The sequence below is a fragment of the Calypte anna genome, chromosome 11 (genome assembly GCF_003957555.1).
Source record: "Calypte anna isolate BGI_N300 chromosome 11, bCalAnn1_v1.p, whole genome shotgun sequence".
Classification (NCBI taxonomy): domain Eukaryota; kingdom Metazoa; phylum Chordata; class Aves; order Apodiformes; family Trochilidae; genus Calypte; species Calypte anna.
Window position 1 is genome coordinate 3,131,292 of NC_044257.1, and position 18,117 is coordinate 3,149,408.

General features: G+C 38.9%; 1 protein-coding gene across 1 annotated transcript in view; it reads right to left on the reverse strand.

Annotated features, from left to right (window-relative positions):
* Nucleotides 1-16,519, reverse strand: part of SMPD3 (sphingomyelin phosphodiesterase 3) — a 28,632-nt gene extending 12,113 nt beyond the window's left edge. The window contains exons 1-2 of the mRNA XM_008501283.2: nt 15,182-16,519; nt 2,213-2,288 (exon numbers count right to left, since the gene is read on the reverse strand). Coding sequence (XP_008499505.2) covers nt 2,213-2,288; nt 15,182-16,519 — 1,414 coding nt within the window. The remainder of the gene's footprint in view (nt 1-2,212; nt 2,289-15,181) is intronic.
* Nucleotides 16,520-18,117: the final 1,598 nt, after the last annotated feature.

The window sequence follows — 18,117 nt, forward strand, 5'->3', positions numbered from 1 at the left end:
AGGGATGTGAACAGGGTTGTGAAATAGCATCCAGTATGCAACATCATCTAGACCTGGGCTGGAATAGGTTAAGGCTATTATAAACAGAGAAAGCTGTTCTGATGGCTTGGTAGGCTGCCTGAAAGGCATGACTCAAAAGGCCTTGAGAGGTGGGTGGATTCCAGGCAGCAAAACCTGTCCAGAACATTAATCACTAACAGAAAGACACAAAAGAACCATGTAAACTTAACAGCTTCTCAGGAAATAATTGCATTCAAGTCTCATTAAAGGATCCCTTCACTTGTCACTGAAATGCAGCCATTTCCACGGCAGAAATGAAAAGCTGCCTGTTAGCACCACTCAGTAATAGGTAGAGAACTGAGAGGCCAATCCTACTACAGCCAATCCTAAAGTTTTACTGAAGAAGGTGAATGTCAGACCTGAAAAAATAGTAATTGGTCAGAACAGAGGTGAGTCAGCACATCTCTTGAACAGCATTAGTAGTTCATCACTATCAGCAGCTGGATCCCTTCATTTTATACTCACAGACATCACAACTGCCAGGTGTAAATTTACAGTAGAAGGGAAGTGAAACTGCACTCAGCCACGTATGAAAAGATGATTTAAATGGCTAAACTTTTAAAGTGCTTTTTTTTTTTAAAGATACAACATCTTTACATCATTTTACCCTTGAAGAAGCTTTAAGCTGACTTTGAAAATGGAACATTACTTCCCCATTATTCTTCCCTCCCCCCTACATCCTTAATATATTAGGGACTTCATAATGTAGTTACCAAAGACTGAGAATAGATGACTAGGTAGTAAAAAGGAACAGGACTAAAAATGGAAGTTTATAACCTAAACTAGAACAGCAGCAAATCTCAGCTCCACAACAGCAATCTCACAGTGTATTACCATAATTCCAGTTAAAAATAGAAAACCAAAGAGGAATGTTACATTGTTAAAATGTAGCTGAAAAATTCATGAATCTGCTTTAGAACTATCTAGTCTCTCTAATGTACTTCAGGGACTGGCAGTTTTGTTCCCAAGTCTGTCTCTCTGCTGCTGAAGCACTGACAAAGTAGGATGAATGCTGGCTGCCAGAGTGGGTTAACCTAGACATGCCACAGTGCACAGGTTCAGAGTTCTACCATTTATAACACATGACTGTCTTGCCTCTCTGCTGATACTACGTGTGGTCTTCAAGCAGGCTAGGAGGGCTGTGTCATTTTCTCCAGTTCTCAGGAGCACAAGAATTGCAGTTGGATCAAGTAAAACTAAGGATATCTACCCTCTGGCTAAATTAAATTCTACGTTATACTAAGGAAAGGCTTGTAGATTTGACTTTTATTACTACACCTCTTTTAAGTATAGAACAGATAGTTTTGTTTCCAAAGATAGGAGAAATACATAGAAAATTTTCCATAGAAATCTCCAAGAATTTCAAGTATTTGTCAATTGTAATTGACCAGTGTTCAGGCAAATGCTAAAAATGATGGAGAGTCTTGATTTCAAAATGTATCCATCAGAACGCTAAGAACTGAATAAAACAATCTAAAGATAGAACTTTTCTTTCCCTTGCTTTCTGGCCTTGGTTTGTTTAATGCAGATGATGTTACCCGTCCACCCCAGCCTTGTTCTAAATATTAATATTAATAAGAGAACTGGGTAATATTAAAGCTGAATTAATACTTAAAGGAGATACCATTGCAAAAGGCCATGAGATGGTTGAGGAGGAGTAGGCTCCACAAAAACCTGACAGTCTAGTTATGGAAGGCACAGAAATCTGCTATTAAAAGAACATTTCATTCTTTTTTAAAATAACTCAGTGAAAAATAAATTTTAAAAAAGCCTTCCACACACTAATAAGAGTTTTTGCATTTTATTTATCTCTAATAACCTTAGAAAATATGTTTTATTAAGCAAAGGACACAGAGCATCCTATCTCTTATTCTAGGAAATGTAATAGTAGAACCAGTTTGAAACATGGCTGGGAGAATTTTTCCGTTATTGTATTAAATTGCTAGCCATATATGCTTGAAATCTGAAAATGAAATTTTGGGTACAAATTTATTTGCCTTTCGTCAATATTTCAGTGCTATTTGGAATGCACACTGCATTCACACTTTGTCAGAAATACTGAAGGAGCAATGCTTGCTACTTTTGCACAAGAAAACCACCCCAGGCCTCTTATAAACAGTGGAAAACTAAGAACTATAAACTAGGACAGTACCTGCAATAGCTTGCAAGTGAGTGCAGGAAATGTATCCCACAATTCTTTGGTCCTGAGGTGTACTTCCCACTTGCACCTGGAAAGAAATAAAAAGGTGATTAATGGATAGTGAAATTATTAAAAAACAATAAATGAAAGGTGGAAAAGGCTGGGCAGACCTTGTACACACTGTAGGTCAGTATTTCACCACTCTTTCCATCGAGCTCAATTTTGAAATCACATACATACCAAAAAACCCACCTGAGACCCACACTGGGACATTGGGGTCTCACTTGCTGCTAGCACACCAACTTCTTCCTGATCACCAGTACTTCAGTGCTTGGATTTTGATCTGCAGCACACACAAAAATTTTACTTCCTCCTCTTTGCAACCCCATTGGTTCTCTGTCCCTGTTGCATTTCCACCTTTTTGCATTCCAGCTCCAGTTCATGTGCTAGATCCAGGCCCTGTAGTGCTGTCTATTACTTGGTATCCAATTGGTAGTCTAATTCTTGTTATCTATGTCAGACTAGAATGCAAAAGGAAAAAATGCCAGGGGAGCCTGGGGAAAAGGATGAAACACAGAATAAACACTGGGTTTGACCATGTTTTCTCCATTCCACAGAAAGTTTTGGATTTTGATGGATTTTTTACATTTTTCTACAAAGGTGGTGGGTATTTTTGCTATGTTACAGCAAAGTGTTGACATTCTTCAGCTCACAGAAGCAGCCCCCATTGTCTGTCCAGCCAGAAGAAAGCACAACATGCATCCCTGCTCTTACAGACAGAAGGAAGAGGAAGCTCTTAGGACGGTAGTATAATTCCTTGTACAGATCATATGCTCCAGTCTTTTAAAAATTTATTTGTTAGCAGACACCCAAGCAAATTAGAATCAAGTTCTAAATTCATTTTTGTTGAGGTTTTGGCAGTTCAGGACTTACGACAGCAGCAAATTAAAATTCCCAATGATTCGAGGGTCGGGATTTGGACTGAGTCAAGAAACGACTTTGAGAATAGGGTTTTGATGTTGATAATTAACATGGCAACACTGCATGGACTGATGAAGAAAATGCCCATGGAGCAAAAGTGTACACAGGTCTCAGAAAACAGAACTATAGATGTCTCTCCTTCACAAGACTAGGGACAAATTTAATCCAACACCTCTATATAACAAGCAGAGTTTCATTTCATACAGACACAGTTTTGTCATCTTGGTTGGGTTTCTTGTTTTTAAGTTATTCAAGAACCATCTGATTCATTTTACAACTGAAAGTCAGCTTTGCAGTAAGTGAATTTATAACTCATTTGTTCTCATCAGTGCCTTGTAAACTTCCATTTTTTTTTGTTTCAGATAAACAGCTTGCATTATTCCACCCTCAGTCTACTCAGTCCTCTTTCAGATAGTTTTCCAAATGGGTAGTGATGGTGTTCTTATTGCTGTTCCCATACAGTTAACCTGCATCAGGAGGGATGAAGACAAAAGACAAGAAACACAGATGAAAACACTGGTGGATCTACCCCTAAACCAGAGGAGTCTGCTGCCCTCACAAGACCATAGCACAGTCTCAGAGGCTGTGCTGATCTGCCAGATGGCTATGAGTGACTACTGCAGAGGTCTGGCTGTGCAGACCTTTTCCTTCCTCCCTCAGGCTGCCTTGGTCTCCAATATATCAGTGTCACAGGTGAGTTAAAAGGAATGTTCTCTTCATTTTTTTAATGCAACAAATGCCATTCCAATGGAAAAGTGGGAAACCATCTCTACTCTCTAGAGCAGACAGATACATGAATTATATCTTCCAAACAATAACTGAAAATCAGATCCTCTTTTCAACACTGAAAACTATATATTGTAAAGTCTGTATTAGATTACAAATTTGCAGTGAAAAAGTGAGCACGTCATACATCTTTCAGTGCCATCTACTGTAGCCTCACAGAAAGTTTTCTGCCATAAGAGCAAGAATGTTCTGCCAATAATTCTCTTATTGACAAAATCAGATACAATCATTTTTAGTGTCTCTGTCCAAAAATCATAAAAGATTTAAGTTCAAAAGCTGAACATAAATTATAGTCAATTGAGAAAAAGAAGAGCTCAATTTGGCTTTAGAATTCCCTGTGCAGCTTTAATGGAGTGCCTGACAAGGCCTTTTACTCATCAACCAATTTATGCATAGGATCACTCTAATTTCTATTAATCATAAATAAATATATCATCTGGTGTCCCTGTGTGCACAGATCTATATTGAAATGGACTTGAAATCTTCTGCTCTCAAAGAATGACATGAAATTGCCTAGAAGAAACACTGCTATATACATGTGGGGACCACAACAAATGCTCCCCTGGGCTGCTGCCACAGGGGGACAGTGTCCCAGGGCTCTGCATTTACCAGGAACAATGTCTGCTTTACATACACCCCTGACGGGAAAAGGAAAGGGGCTTTCATAAACAAGCTGCTCATTAAAAAAACCTCCAAATCAAGAGCTGAAGGCATTAAGATAATTAGAATTTCCTTGGAAAATGCCAGCATAGCAGTACATCCCAAGCAGCTCATCTTCCACATTTCAGGGTTCCTTCAAACTTTTAAAACATTTGATGTTTTTTGTGGTTTGTGGGTTTTTTGGGTTTTTTGGTTGGTTGGTTGGTTGGTTGGCTGTTGTTTGGTAGGTTGGTTTCTTTTTTTCCAGTGGCAGTATTCTTTAAACCACCGAGTCATTTTCAGTATAATCATAAAAGAGGAAAATATTTATGACAACTACTAGCACAGAAAATTGATATCCTTGCAGCCACACAGTCAGTTCCCACCTACAGAGGAAGCACTAGTATATTAACTATGGTCTGAAATAAAATACTAAGGAAAAGCTGATTATTCAGTTTAATTTGATCTTTCACAGATGAACAAGGACTATGGGATGTGCAGACAGGAAAAGTACTTGACCTCTGAAATATTACAAGCCCTATAATTCTGTATAAACACATTCTTTCCTGTGGCCAAACACTGCAGCTACTTTTAGACTGTTTCATTTTCAAGGGTATATTATATTGTGGTGACTTGGTCTGGGCAGCTACGTGGCAGTCCTGCAGGATGACAACCCTGAGCATTTATTTCAGCCTGCAACGTGGATCTTGGCAGAAAGGTTCCACTTTCACCAAACCAAGTCAGCACTTCACAAATATAGCATAGTTTTTGCTGCTTAATACAGAAAAAGTTCTTAAGTCACATTACTAGGAAAATAAATGTAAGCTAATAAGCCAGAGTGGCTCCTTCACCATAACTCTGACTTATATTCACCTCACCTGTTCTACACTGGTAGCTCTGTATCAGTAATACATTCACTGAACTACCCTTGTCTAGGGAACTCCTTCAGATACTGCCTTCTCAAAATCACTGTATAGTCTTAGCTGTGTCATGTACCATTCTTCTGCCTCCACAAAAATTTATAGGAAGGTAATATCTAAATATATTTGTCTTTCCAATGTTTTAAAATAGGATAATCATTATAAGAGGAAAAAGTTATGTGTGATCTCCTGTTAAACTCTGATGTTACTGAGAGGTAAAATGAAAACTGAGAGAACAAATTTGTGTTCTTAATGAAGTATCCCAGTTATACAGGTATAGATATTTGTCTGCATTATGCTGAAATTAGCAAAATATATTCTCAGCACATTTGCAAATGCTAAGTAATCAAACTAGTGAAGCTTTTGGAAGGTAGGAGTGTATTCTGATCCCCTTTACACCCCTGCAGATTACATTTGGTTAGCTGTACGGGTGGAACATAAAAAGCTTATCACAGATGAGAAGCATTTTTCCATAAAGGGAAAAGATGGGACTCTCTTTGTTGTGTTTGGAATCCAAAATGCCAGTTTCTACTGCTACATATTTACATTTGTCTCCTGCCTGTAAATTAAATAAGTGTAAAACTGACAGCTCTGAATTTTTATTTTCAGAGTACTGACTGTGTAAAGCACACAAAAGTACTTGACATCAAGTACTTTTTATTAAAAGAATTCATCTCTATGCCATAGCACATTATGCTGGAGAGACCGTGTTGATACTGTGCTCTACTACAAAAAGTTTTAAATCAGAGTATAATTTGTCCTGTGTGGACTAAGGAGTAGTATGTCCTCCAATCAGACTGGTTTCAGGTAATGAACAACACCCATGAAGGAAATCAAGCCAAGGCTAGAGTAAAATGATTCTTGTGAAAAAGAAAAAAATGTAATTAGTAGCATCAGGTCAAATTTTAGAGCTAGAGTGAAGGAAATAATGTTCAATTCAATCACTTGCTATTGTGGGAATTTTCTGAGATACCCAGAAAATCTTGTTTACAATACTCCAGCACTGTAAGTATACAAAGCTGCAAACATGACATATATAGTTTATATTTACACACATCTGTCCCAGCAGTTCTGTTACATCTGGATGTCAAGAAAAACTTCAGCAGATACTTAAACAAAAAACCAAGGAAATGCTACTTAAATACAAGGGGGGGTTCAATGTCAGCTTTAAAAACAGCTTCAAAGATTGCTGTGTTACTAAATCATCAGCTACTTGGAAAGAAATGTTTAAAAATTTTGGCCATGTCACAGATGAAAATCTCACTCAATTAAAGAATCAGACTAGGTGCTCAAACACTGACCAGTATCATGTAGACAAAAGCAGAAGTTTCATTATGAGGGGAACTTAAACTTTAGTGACATTTTCTAGAAGTCACTGCCAGGAGGTAGCCACTAAAAAAACAGTAGACAGTTTCTTATGTGTCTTATGTGTCCAATAGGAAGGGTTTATCTGCAAACAAGTCCAAGCATATGCCATTGCTTCTTTCATGAGAAGAAAATCCAGGTTTGCAAACCAGAGCAGACCTATGATTTTGGTGTACTCCTGTAAAATCTGCTCCAGAAAGTTTATCACCCCACAGTCTACATGCAGCCAAAAAACCCAAAGTTAGGAAAGGTAAATAATCTGCATGTGACAGTAAGAATCCTTTAGGGAGATGGGATGCTACACAGCTCTAGCTTCAGCCATTATTGATCAATCACTTCTTGGACTGTAAATGAGCAAAACTATTTGTTAGTTGACCATGACACTGTTCATTTTGCCACTAGAATAATGATAATGAGCACTATGAACTGTAGTACTGATTGCTGCCTTACTGTTCTGAAGAGGGAGTGTCTTCAAAATGTACAGTTCTGTGGCAAACAAATTTAGTCATAACAAGAACCAAGGTTATAACGCTCATATTACAAAGAAAACCTAGGCAGGCTGAAAAGCACAACTACATGCTCTATGAAAAAGCCCTCCCTCCTTAAAAACAAAAACAGGAACACTGCATTTGTAAAGAACATCATCTAAGCAGGGGCCTTGAGTTACTATTTGTCTTAGAAATAAAATATTCCAGGTGGAGAAAAACAACAGGGCACAGAAACAGACTTTACACTAGACAGTGACTTACTCCAACAGAAATATACATCTTACCATATGTAGCCAGTGTTGTTTAAGATCAAGTGAAGCAGACATCTTTGTAATTATAATAAGCAAACAATACAGTGAGGAAAAGAAAAATACATGGAACATAGAGTTACTCTTTTTTTCCAGTACAACTTCTCCATAACCTCCCAAATAATTGCCTCCTGTTGGATATTTTTTTCCTTTTCAGCATTTTTCCAAGACTAACAAGACTAACTACTGTAAAAGCCAGTTAACCCATGTGCCCAAATCCTCATTCCTCTTATTGTTAAGAGAAGATGCCAAGGAAAGCTTGCAACTACTCACATTCAGAATTCAAACATTCCTGCCACACAGAGATAACTTAGATTAGTGGCAGCTTCTAAGAAAGATGTATTTTATCCTGTACTTTGTGTTCTTTGTAGATTATTTTTTGTTAGCTTAGACACAATGTAAAAGGATGTCTTATTTTTAGGACGCTGACAGCTCTGCCCTTTGCCTTATGGGATATGCAGCAGCTTCTAAGGAACAACCATTAGTTGAATTACTAATTTATTATCACAAATATATTATTTAAGCATATTAAATAAGTTAAAGAAACTGAAAATGTTAGCTCAAAATTCTATTCAGTGCTCTGCAATTCTTCCTAGCCACATTTGCACTTGCATATTTCAGAATCCTATTTTTCCCCACCTACCACATGACAACAGGTACTGTTCTGTGAACTCAGAGAACTAGTTATTTGGCAAAGCTTCATTAAGCTTATGCATGAGAGAAAGGGACTGTAAATTGGTGCCATGAATGAAGGGCTCTTCCTCTTCTGAAAAGGATAAAGCCCACAACTTGCATTCTCTCAAATCTGCATTACATTCTGAACTGTCGAAGACGGCGGGAGACAAACGACACATACACGTGTTTGAGGATATGTCTCCGACTTTATTTTCCAGACGTGATCTTTTATATGCTCCATAATTAGCTGATGCATATTCCAGAGCCTGAGCTCATCATTGGTTAGCTGTTACTTCATCTCGAAAACAATGGTGGACATCCTCTTATCTTTTACCTTGCTATATTCTTGTCTATGCTTATGATCTGTTAAACTCTTATCTATGCTTATGACCTGCTAAACTCTCATCTATGCTTATGACCTACTAAACTCTCATCTATGCTTATGACCTGCTAAACTCTCATCTATGCTTATGATCTGCTAAACTCTCATCTATGCTTATGATCTACTATACTCTTATTGATGCTTAGTCAGACTCTTTGTCTGCAAAGATCATGGTATTACTGGGTTCTGTTAGATATACTGAGTTCTTACCAGTCTCTGCTCATCTGTCGCATGGCCACGTTCTGTGAGCCATGCCTCCATACTAAATCTCTCCACAGTGAACAACAGATTTAATTTCTCTCCATTAATGAAGAAGAAAAAGACCATCATTAATGACATAAATTATTTCAAAGTGAAGGAACATGGTACAGTGCCATGGTAGGGACTTTCTAAAAAAAAAAGTCTCAAGCAGTTTACTGGACTCTATCCAGTTCCTGCATTAACATTTTATAGCAGAAACTGACCATGTGGAAAATGTTTAGGTTACCCTCCCAACTTAAATGACACAGCTTTAGAGATAGCAAAGCAAATCCATAAACAGCACTAGACATTTCTTTTATACATCTTGGGATAACTGTAGAAAAGAAAGCTGATCAAGAATAAGCAAATCTAACCACTGAAATCTGTAGATCATCTTTTCCTGGGGTGAGACAACAGCCATTCCCCTTTTCTGTGTAATTGTTAGATAAAAAGGCTTCCCCTCAAAGTGCTGTTCAACTGCATAGCAGAAGTTACCCCTTCATTCTCAGCCATAGTTGGCCTAGGATAGTGAAGACAGCTTCAATTACCCAAGCAAAATATATCCACATCAGTAACATCAAAAAGGAGAATCACAGATTAATTCAGGGAACCCTCATTTTATCATACAAAGCAGGCACCTTGAGAGTAGCAAACCATAAAAACTGCTTCAAAGCAGTTCTTCAAGCAGAACTGCTCCTTCCACCATCTGTTACCACCAGATCAGCTCTTCTGAAAACAAGCTTAGCTTTGCACATAAAGCAAAGGTTGCTAGGTTTCCTTTAAGCAATGAATAATAACATGTTCTCTGCACAATTACTGTACTTCCTGACAACAGCAGTAATTTTCAGAAAATTTGAAAAGTAAAACTGTTAATAAGCCCAGGAATTAATATTAATGAAACACAAGTTCTTTCAGAAATTTAGCAAAAACTGCAAGACACATTTTTTCCTTTTCATTCCTTTTGGTTGTGTTAGTACACTATTAGGTGTTCAAACTACCCACAGACTGTGGTTTTGCTTGTTCTCCATTTCACATATCGTGTTTTAAGCAAGTTTTTTGTTTTTGTTTTTGTTTTTTTTTGGCTAAGATTGTCTCTCTTGGCAGATGCCAAAACCAAGAATAATTTCCTGTTATAATGGTAAGAAGAACAGCCTTCTATGCAACATACTTCCACATCTCCCAGACTCCCTGGGAGGAAAACCACTCTAAAACCTCGAATCAGTTAAAAACCATTTTGAGAATGATCTCTCTTTCATTCACCTCCCTACCCCAAGGAGGCATCAACATGTCTTGTATGTTTTAGCTTTTTGTTAGTTATAATTATCACAATTTAAGCAAAGAGAGAGGCAAAATTTGTTAGCAGAAGTGACAGTTTTTATTAGATTGATACGTCTGGAAAAATACTGATAAGCTCTCAAACTCACCAGGTCAAGTTAAGAATGTTTTCTGATTCTGTGACACTACTATTCAAAACTTACACAGTATCCCTGAATGACAGTGTAACTAAGATGGATACTATCCATCTGTCTAAAAATGTATGCTGACATTTTGAAACCTTCTAGTAAATAACAAACAGTTGATGCATTACACAACTTCTGCTCAGCGTTTATTGCGATCTTTTAAACTTGTTTTGACTGCAAAGTCATCATCCAGTTTCTGAAAGGGACTTGTATTTTAAAACTCTCTTTAAATTAATCAAAACCACTGTGAATTAAAAGTATGTGCATGTCAAATCAACAGCTGCAGTGTAGCCAAGCCCACATCGTGTCATATACAGATAGATCCAGCTAGCTTTTTGTTTAGAATCACCAGTACAGGACAGTGTCTGTGTCAGTGCCCCTTCCTTCCTCTGTCTGTAGCAGAGCAGCAGTAACAGACCCTTGGAGTTATAAAATGCACAGAGCAGACTCAAGGGTTCTTTTCTTAGGCATTTTAAATTAATGTGAAATGCAGTGCCAGAACAGTCACGGCAGAGTCTTCCAAGGACCCAGACTGTCAAAGTATGAAAGTGGATTGTCTGATTTATATATTTGTGAACTTCTCTGACTCTTCAGCAGCAACTAGGAACAGTGGTTTAACACTCCACACATGAAACTATCACTTAGATGCGAGTGACATTTGCCCCCTTTCCTATGTGCTCTTTTTTCTGTGACTGTGTCCCTCTTACATCCCAACAAGACCCCCATATTGGAGACAGAAACACTGCTTGAGCTGAGGAGATCAAATTGCTGAATGTAAATTAGTCCTTCAGTTATGCAGAAAATGAGCTTTACACAAGAGCTACTGTCAACTATGTCATCTTCATGCCTTCATCCTTATCTGCAAAGCATCAGTCTATACAGAAGGAAAAAACAAGTTGTGATCTGTCAGGAAAATTCATGGAGCAGCATCTTTTGTGGAAGACATCTTAGGAAAGGAACAGACCAAGGGTAGCAGATTTCTTTGCACAGGTCTCCAGATAGCTGGTAGGTAGTATGAAGTCAGTAATACTAAACAGTGTTAAAAGTCTCTGTAGTTTACTTCCAACTTCTTTGGTTGTGACACCCCAGGTATTAAGCCACAATTAAATCACTTCACCTTCCTGTGCTTTAGTTTCTCCTCTTAAGCAGATATTGACCTTTCTTTATTATGCACTCTGAGACATATGAACGAAAAGCAGCACCTGAGAGCTGATTGTTACTATAGCTATTAATAATAATGCTTGAGCTGTGTAAGTCTCTCAGGTAAAATAAGTCTTTATGACTAAGCATGTCTCTCAAATCCTTCCAAATCTCCACTTGAACTCCATGATCTAGATGGTGAAGGCAGGAAAGAGGGGAGGCAATGAAAATGATTCCCTCATCACTGGAAGCAGAACATTTTCTGAAAGGAAAAAATGTGTAAAACACTTGTACCTTGGCAGTAGGGATCTGTCTTGTGACACAACTCCCCAAAAACTGTTTTGGCTTTTTAGTTCAAAATAATTAAACTTTCATTAAATGCATTAAATGTTTATTTGAATGTTGGGTCTTTCCTGAGCTTCAGAAAGTTTTGAATAAAGGCTTCATTTTCCCTTTGAGGGGTAGCATTACCTAATTTTTATCCATAATTTAAAAATGTACAAGTGCTCCCCTCACTTGCTTTTAAGAACTTTTTTTTTTCCCCTATTTCTCCTTTACTCAGCAATAGATGCTATGCAAGGGGAACAGATTTGGAAGTATGCATGCAGAACAAAACTCGGTTGGTATCTTTTCTACTTCAGTATTGTGCTTTCCACAGGAGTCAGAAGAAACTTAAACACACAGGGTTTGCACAAGATAGAGAGATTTGGCTCCATGCTACTACTGAATGCAAAGCAATTAGGAGACTCTTGTTCTGCAGGACTATCTTACTGTCTGGGAAACCACATTGCCATAAACTCCAGTGCAGGACTGGATTGTGTTATATACATTAAAATATCTTGCCAGTCAGTGAAACGGGTATCTAAAGGCAGGGATATAAGCTGCCCATTCCAAATGGCACAGAACTGGGTAGAACGGCAGCTTCCAGCCACAGTTACATTTTTTTAGCTTGCTGCTATCCCACTGTAAGACCTCAAGACTTCTGAAATTAATAGATTGATTCTCACCGACTTCAATAACAAACCAGGCTTTTACTTACTGTAGCTTTCATCTCCAGAGCCCACACACACACTGAGTTGCTGATTAAGCACTACATCAAAAAAACAGCAACCTTCAAACCTATTTTGTTGCAAAGCTAAGAATATGTAGATCATTCCTATTTTTTTTTCTCAAAGAAAGAAATGACCAATTATCACTTAATGTAAAATTCAGAGAGAAAATAATTTAATATCAGGATAGACAGAATGAAAAATATTTTGGTTTTGAAGTGCAGTATGTCAGAATGACACAGATATGAGGAAAAATGTTCTTTTAGCTAGGCCAGAATTCTGTCATATTTAAAAAGAATGAAGTTATCTTCATATCTTCACAATCATTGGTCCCTATTCCCTGCTTAACTGTAGCATTATTTAACTACTCAAATTCATAATTAAGTTCATCATCCCAGTGGAATTTTTAAAAGAGGCTTAATTTTCTACAAGACGAATGGAGACTGCAGCCTGTCTAGCAGGGCAGCAAATCAATGGCTCAGCCAGTGGCACAGTTGAAAGGAGACTGCTTTTCATCTCTTAATCCCTAATATATGCAGATATTGAAGGGTAGTCTTTGTGGCACTGGTAATATTTATATTGCACAACAAATATGTTCATTTTTTTGCATGCAGCACTTAATGATGAAAAAATTTAAAATTTAAGCTGTTCATAAACAGACAAGGGTACAGTAAAGAAAACTTACATTTTTTTGAAACCTGGATTCAGATATGGATAGGCTTTTGTTCATATTAGATGTATATGAAATACTGAAGTATTATTGGACTGCAAATTGTAATACTTCCTCTCTCCCTTTTTTTTTTAATGCAAGCCACAATACCAGAAGTTTTTACTTTGTTGTAGCGGGAGGAGCCCTTCTTGCTCCTAGGGCTGCTCCTGAGGCCTCGGGGTTTAGCCCATTCCTGGACAATGTCCTAGGGCTGTTTCTGAGGCCTCGGGATCTACCCCTTCTTGCCTGCTCTTGGGGCTCCTCGAGCTGTGGGCTTCTCCATCCTCACTGAAGAGTGAGAGCTCTCTCCGTGGGTGTCAGCTGCTCTCTTATTGGCCCCCTGCTCCTGCACATGCTCAGGAGGGAGGCCAGACACAGGTGAACCCACAACCACTCATCAATAACTCAGTGCACCTGGTCCTGTCTCACTACATTTCCCCCTTTTTTTTTTTTTTAACACAGACATTTACATAGACATTTAGACATAGACATTTACATTTACATCTTATCTTTAAACATTTACATCTTTAAGGGGAATTAAAGATCACACAATTTACATATATTTTTAGGGAGAATTCTCAACCCTTACACATATTTTGGGGAAAATTCTCAACCTTCTTTCTTTCAACCTTCTTTCTTTAAGGGGAATTAAGCATACCCATATATTCGCTCCATGTCAGCCCCTTTCTGGCAAAGTCTCTGCAAGTTGTCTGAGCACTCTTCACAAAGTCTCTGCAAATTGTCCCAGGTACTTGCCCTCTGTTCCAGGGTTTCTTTCCTCACGGGCCTCGGGATTTAACCCTTCCTCATGGGATTTCCCTCTGCTCAAGGGCTTAGCCTAGGCATATTTCACACAGTCTCTGCAAGTTGCACCAGGCACTTTTCACAGAGTCTCTGCAAGTTGTTGTTCTTCTAGTTATTATTCTACCTCCTGTATCTGCTCTTCTGGCTTGGTTTTCCTCTGTTCCGGGGTTTCTTTCCTCATGGGCCTCGGGATTTAACCCTTCCTCATGGGATTTTCCCCTCTGCTCTGGGGTTTCCTGTCCAGAGAGCTTGTTGATCATACCTTACAGGGAGAATGTTCTTGCAGTTTCTGTGCCAGCTAGGTTTTCTGCAGGCTGCCTGCATTCTCCACCAGATGTAGCGGGAGGAGCCCTTCTTGCTCCTAGGGCTGCTCCTGAGGCCTCGGGGTTTAGCCCATTCCTGGACAATGTCCTAGGGCTGTTTCTGAGGCCTCGGGATCTACCCCTTCTTGCCTGCTCTTGGGGCTCCTCGAGCTGTGGGCTTCTCCATCCTCACTGAAGAGTGAGAGCTCTCTCCGTGGGTGTCAGCTGCTCTCTTATTGGCCCCCTGCTCCTGCACATGCTCAGGAGGGAGGCCAGACACAGGTGAACCCACAACCACTCATCAATAACTCAGTGCACCTGGTCCTGTCTCACTACACTTTGTTAACAAATTTCAGAGGGAATGTCTCCATAACAGTTCTCTTTTCAGCTTCTTTCTTCTAGCATTTAGACTTTTAGCTTCTACTTAAACATACAACATGCATACTTGCCCACTATGCTGTGTTTGTTTTAAGAAATGGAAAATGTGTTCATTTTATTGAAAGATTTCTGTATCAAACTAAAATTACTGAAAATTAATTCATATTTGGACATTTGAAATTACACTCAAGATCTACATCCAAAAGTCCCTCATCATCTCATGCATGACCATCACATAATCCATATCTGATTGTTGCCTCATCAAACTGTAACAGAGGTGACTGAGAGAAAATAACTTTATAAATTGTCACATTAATAATAGAGTCAATATTTGTAGCTTCAGAAAGGCTCTTACCTTAAGAAACAAGGCTCCCTTGGAAGCCAAGGAGTCTGTTCCTCTTCCATTGGGGTAACAGTGATAGGCAGCATCCATAACAGGATAGCGGCTTGCAAAAAGCAGACCACTGTTCACAAACTTAAAGCTACAGCATTGGTGGCAACTGTAGACCCCAACATCATAGACAATGTATTCAAAATAGCGATGAAGCTGCTCTTTCAATTTCTCTGCAGCTCTTTTGTCAAACACTTCCTGCAAACACAGAAAGTCCAGGTTGGCAGGGAAGAAAGCAGAGATCTCATGATCAAAGATCTCATCTGTGTGTTTCTTTTTCCGCACTGATGTCTTCTTCATGATTGAGGCTTTATAGAGGAGCTTGTTGTTGACAGTGCTTTGGTCCACTGTACCATCTCCAACACGAACTTTAACTAAGGACTCTCGTGAGGCAGAGCAGCTGTCTAAACTCCCGCAATCTCCTTCCTTTTGCTTGTGGTTAGGTGTTTTTGAGACCTCAGCATCACCTTCCAGTGAGGGCTCTGCTAGGCCACTGGCATGAGCCTGCCCATTGACTGTTTCTGCTTCCGTGTCTGACATGTGGCCGTTATCCTCTCCATTTATGCGGACGATGCAAGTGTTTTCTTCTCCCTCATTTGGCTCTCCAGCTCCATTTTTATCTTCTCTGCTATTCTCACTGTTGTTTGAGCCAGAATTGTCTCCTTTATACTCCATTGATGTTGTCCTTTTGATGCCAGCATTAACAGTACGATTAGTGCTGTCTCCACCCTGGGGGGACACCAGGCTGCTAAAACTTGCTGCACTGATGGATGTGTTGGTAGGAGAATCTATATATATTTTGATCTGTGGTCTGCTTGCTCCATTTCGGATCCTCCGGCCAATCTCTTTAGCCCTAGCCTGTGTATTGAAAACATTATTAAATCTTGCCAGAGAATCTGGCAGCAGGCAAACATTGGCACTGCCAAAGCAGAAGCTTTTCCCATTCCCTGCAGCCTTCCATTCAGTGAGTAGTGTGGCCCCATTGGCATGGTTCTTGTCTTGTAGTCTGGAGTAGATGTATGGCCTTCTGGCTGACTGGAGTGGGGACCATAGCAAGAAGCCAATCAGAGCAAAAGGAAGAGAGGCTACCAAGAGTGCCAAGTAGATGGGAGTGGTAATAATGATGCAGAGGGCATGAAAATAGCATGGATCATCTGCTCTTTGACGTTTCTCATAGGTGGTGGGAACAAAAGAGGCCACGAGCCTATCTGCTAACCAGTAACATGGAAAAATCAGGCCCCAGGAAAAAGAATGCAGAACCGACAGAAAGCTGTTAGGAAATGGGGAAGTGTATAAAACCATTGCAACTTAATTATGGCAACACTTCAGGACCTACTACATGATGTCACTGTGTCAAGCATCCATTAGAACACTGGGAGAGGGCTGGGGAAAAAAGGTCCAGTCACAAGTTGGTTTTTTTTTCCAGTGAGAATCAATAACAAATTTTTAAGAGCACCATTTCACTGTGTTGGAGTAAAAATGAAACAAGGCCACTGTTTTTGTCTGTCTTTTTGGCATCTATATTTGTCAAAGGATGTCATTGTTCACTGGAGGCTGCCATACTGAAACACTCTGGATGCAAAAAGGAAATCTGTAAAAACAAAATAAACAAAACATATGCAACAGTCATTAGAAGCTTAAAGCAAATATTCTCACCAATTTTGCCTTACAGTATAAATTATTTCCCTTTTTAAATTTAATTTAGCACTTTTAACAGTCTGTTAAAGACTATGGATCTAGAGCAAGTCCAACAACAAGGAACTGGTCCTGCAAATGAAATCACTACCTTGACCATCTAATGCACATGACTGCTGCTGGCATGAAACTCATTTCTGTTATGAATTTTAGGCCTTACACTGAGGCCTTAACTGCTGACACAGAATATGCTGTACAGATCACAACTGATAAGTAAGGCATTAAAATATATTGATTAGCTCTCTTTTTACCACACTATTTGTGTTTTTTATTAATGAAAATTCTTTGCTTAGTTTAGATTCCTGATCAGCAGGATTAGGAGTAGTCATTGCACACCAGATTTGCAGCCATACAATTTTGGGTAGACACCATGGCAAAAAAAGAACTTTAGTAAAGAAACAGATGAAGATGAAATAGTTTTGTAGTTGTTTCTTCCCAGAAGTGAAAGCAAGCAAGCACTGGTCTGAAAGATCCAGTAAGAAGGTGGCAGGGGCTCATAACAAAACCAAACTGGAGTCAGGACATTCTATCCAGAAGTAGAGGGAGAAAGGTCGAGTTTGGTAGGGTCAAGACTATAAATATTTTGAAGACCAAACCCAAAGAGTTGATACCATAAAGAAGGAAGAGGCAGTAAATGTGTGCATTAAAAAGGATAGCAGTACCACAATAGAAAAATTGCTTTTAACTGTTTTGTCCTCAGCAGAAAGGAAAGCTGCATGTGAGAGATCTCATGTAGAATCTTCAGGATGGCAAGGAATGCTTAATAAATATGCACATACTGATACCATAAAAAGACCACCAAAACTTCACTAAAAAGAAAAAGAATGGTGAGGGGGGAAATAGAAGAAGCAGCAGCTGGTTTTCTAGAGCAGAACACTCCTATCTTTCCAGGTACAAGAACCCTGAACTTGTTCACAGCCAACTGCACTTTTTTCCAGGACCAGGCAGTCAATTACATTTAATGGGATAGACAGTCCTGTGTGTTTTTGTGCTGATGGTACTATTTAGATGGAGATGGGAAATGTTGAATCAAAGGAAGATAATTTTTTATGTGTTTTTAATTATTAGCTTAGCAAAACTTCCGCAATCTTATGCAACATGTTTTTGAGTTTTTATTTAAACTCAAATACGCATTTATTTACCAGTGACTAGTAAAGTCACTATAAGTGACTAAAGTCACTATAACGAATGCTTGGCATTTACTC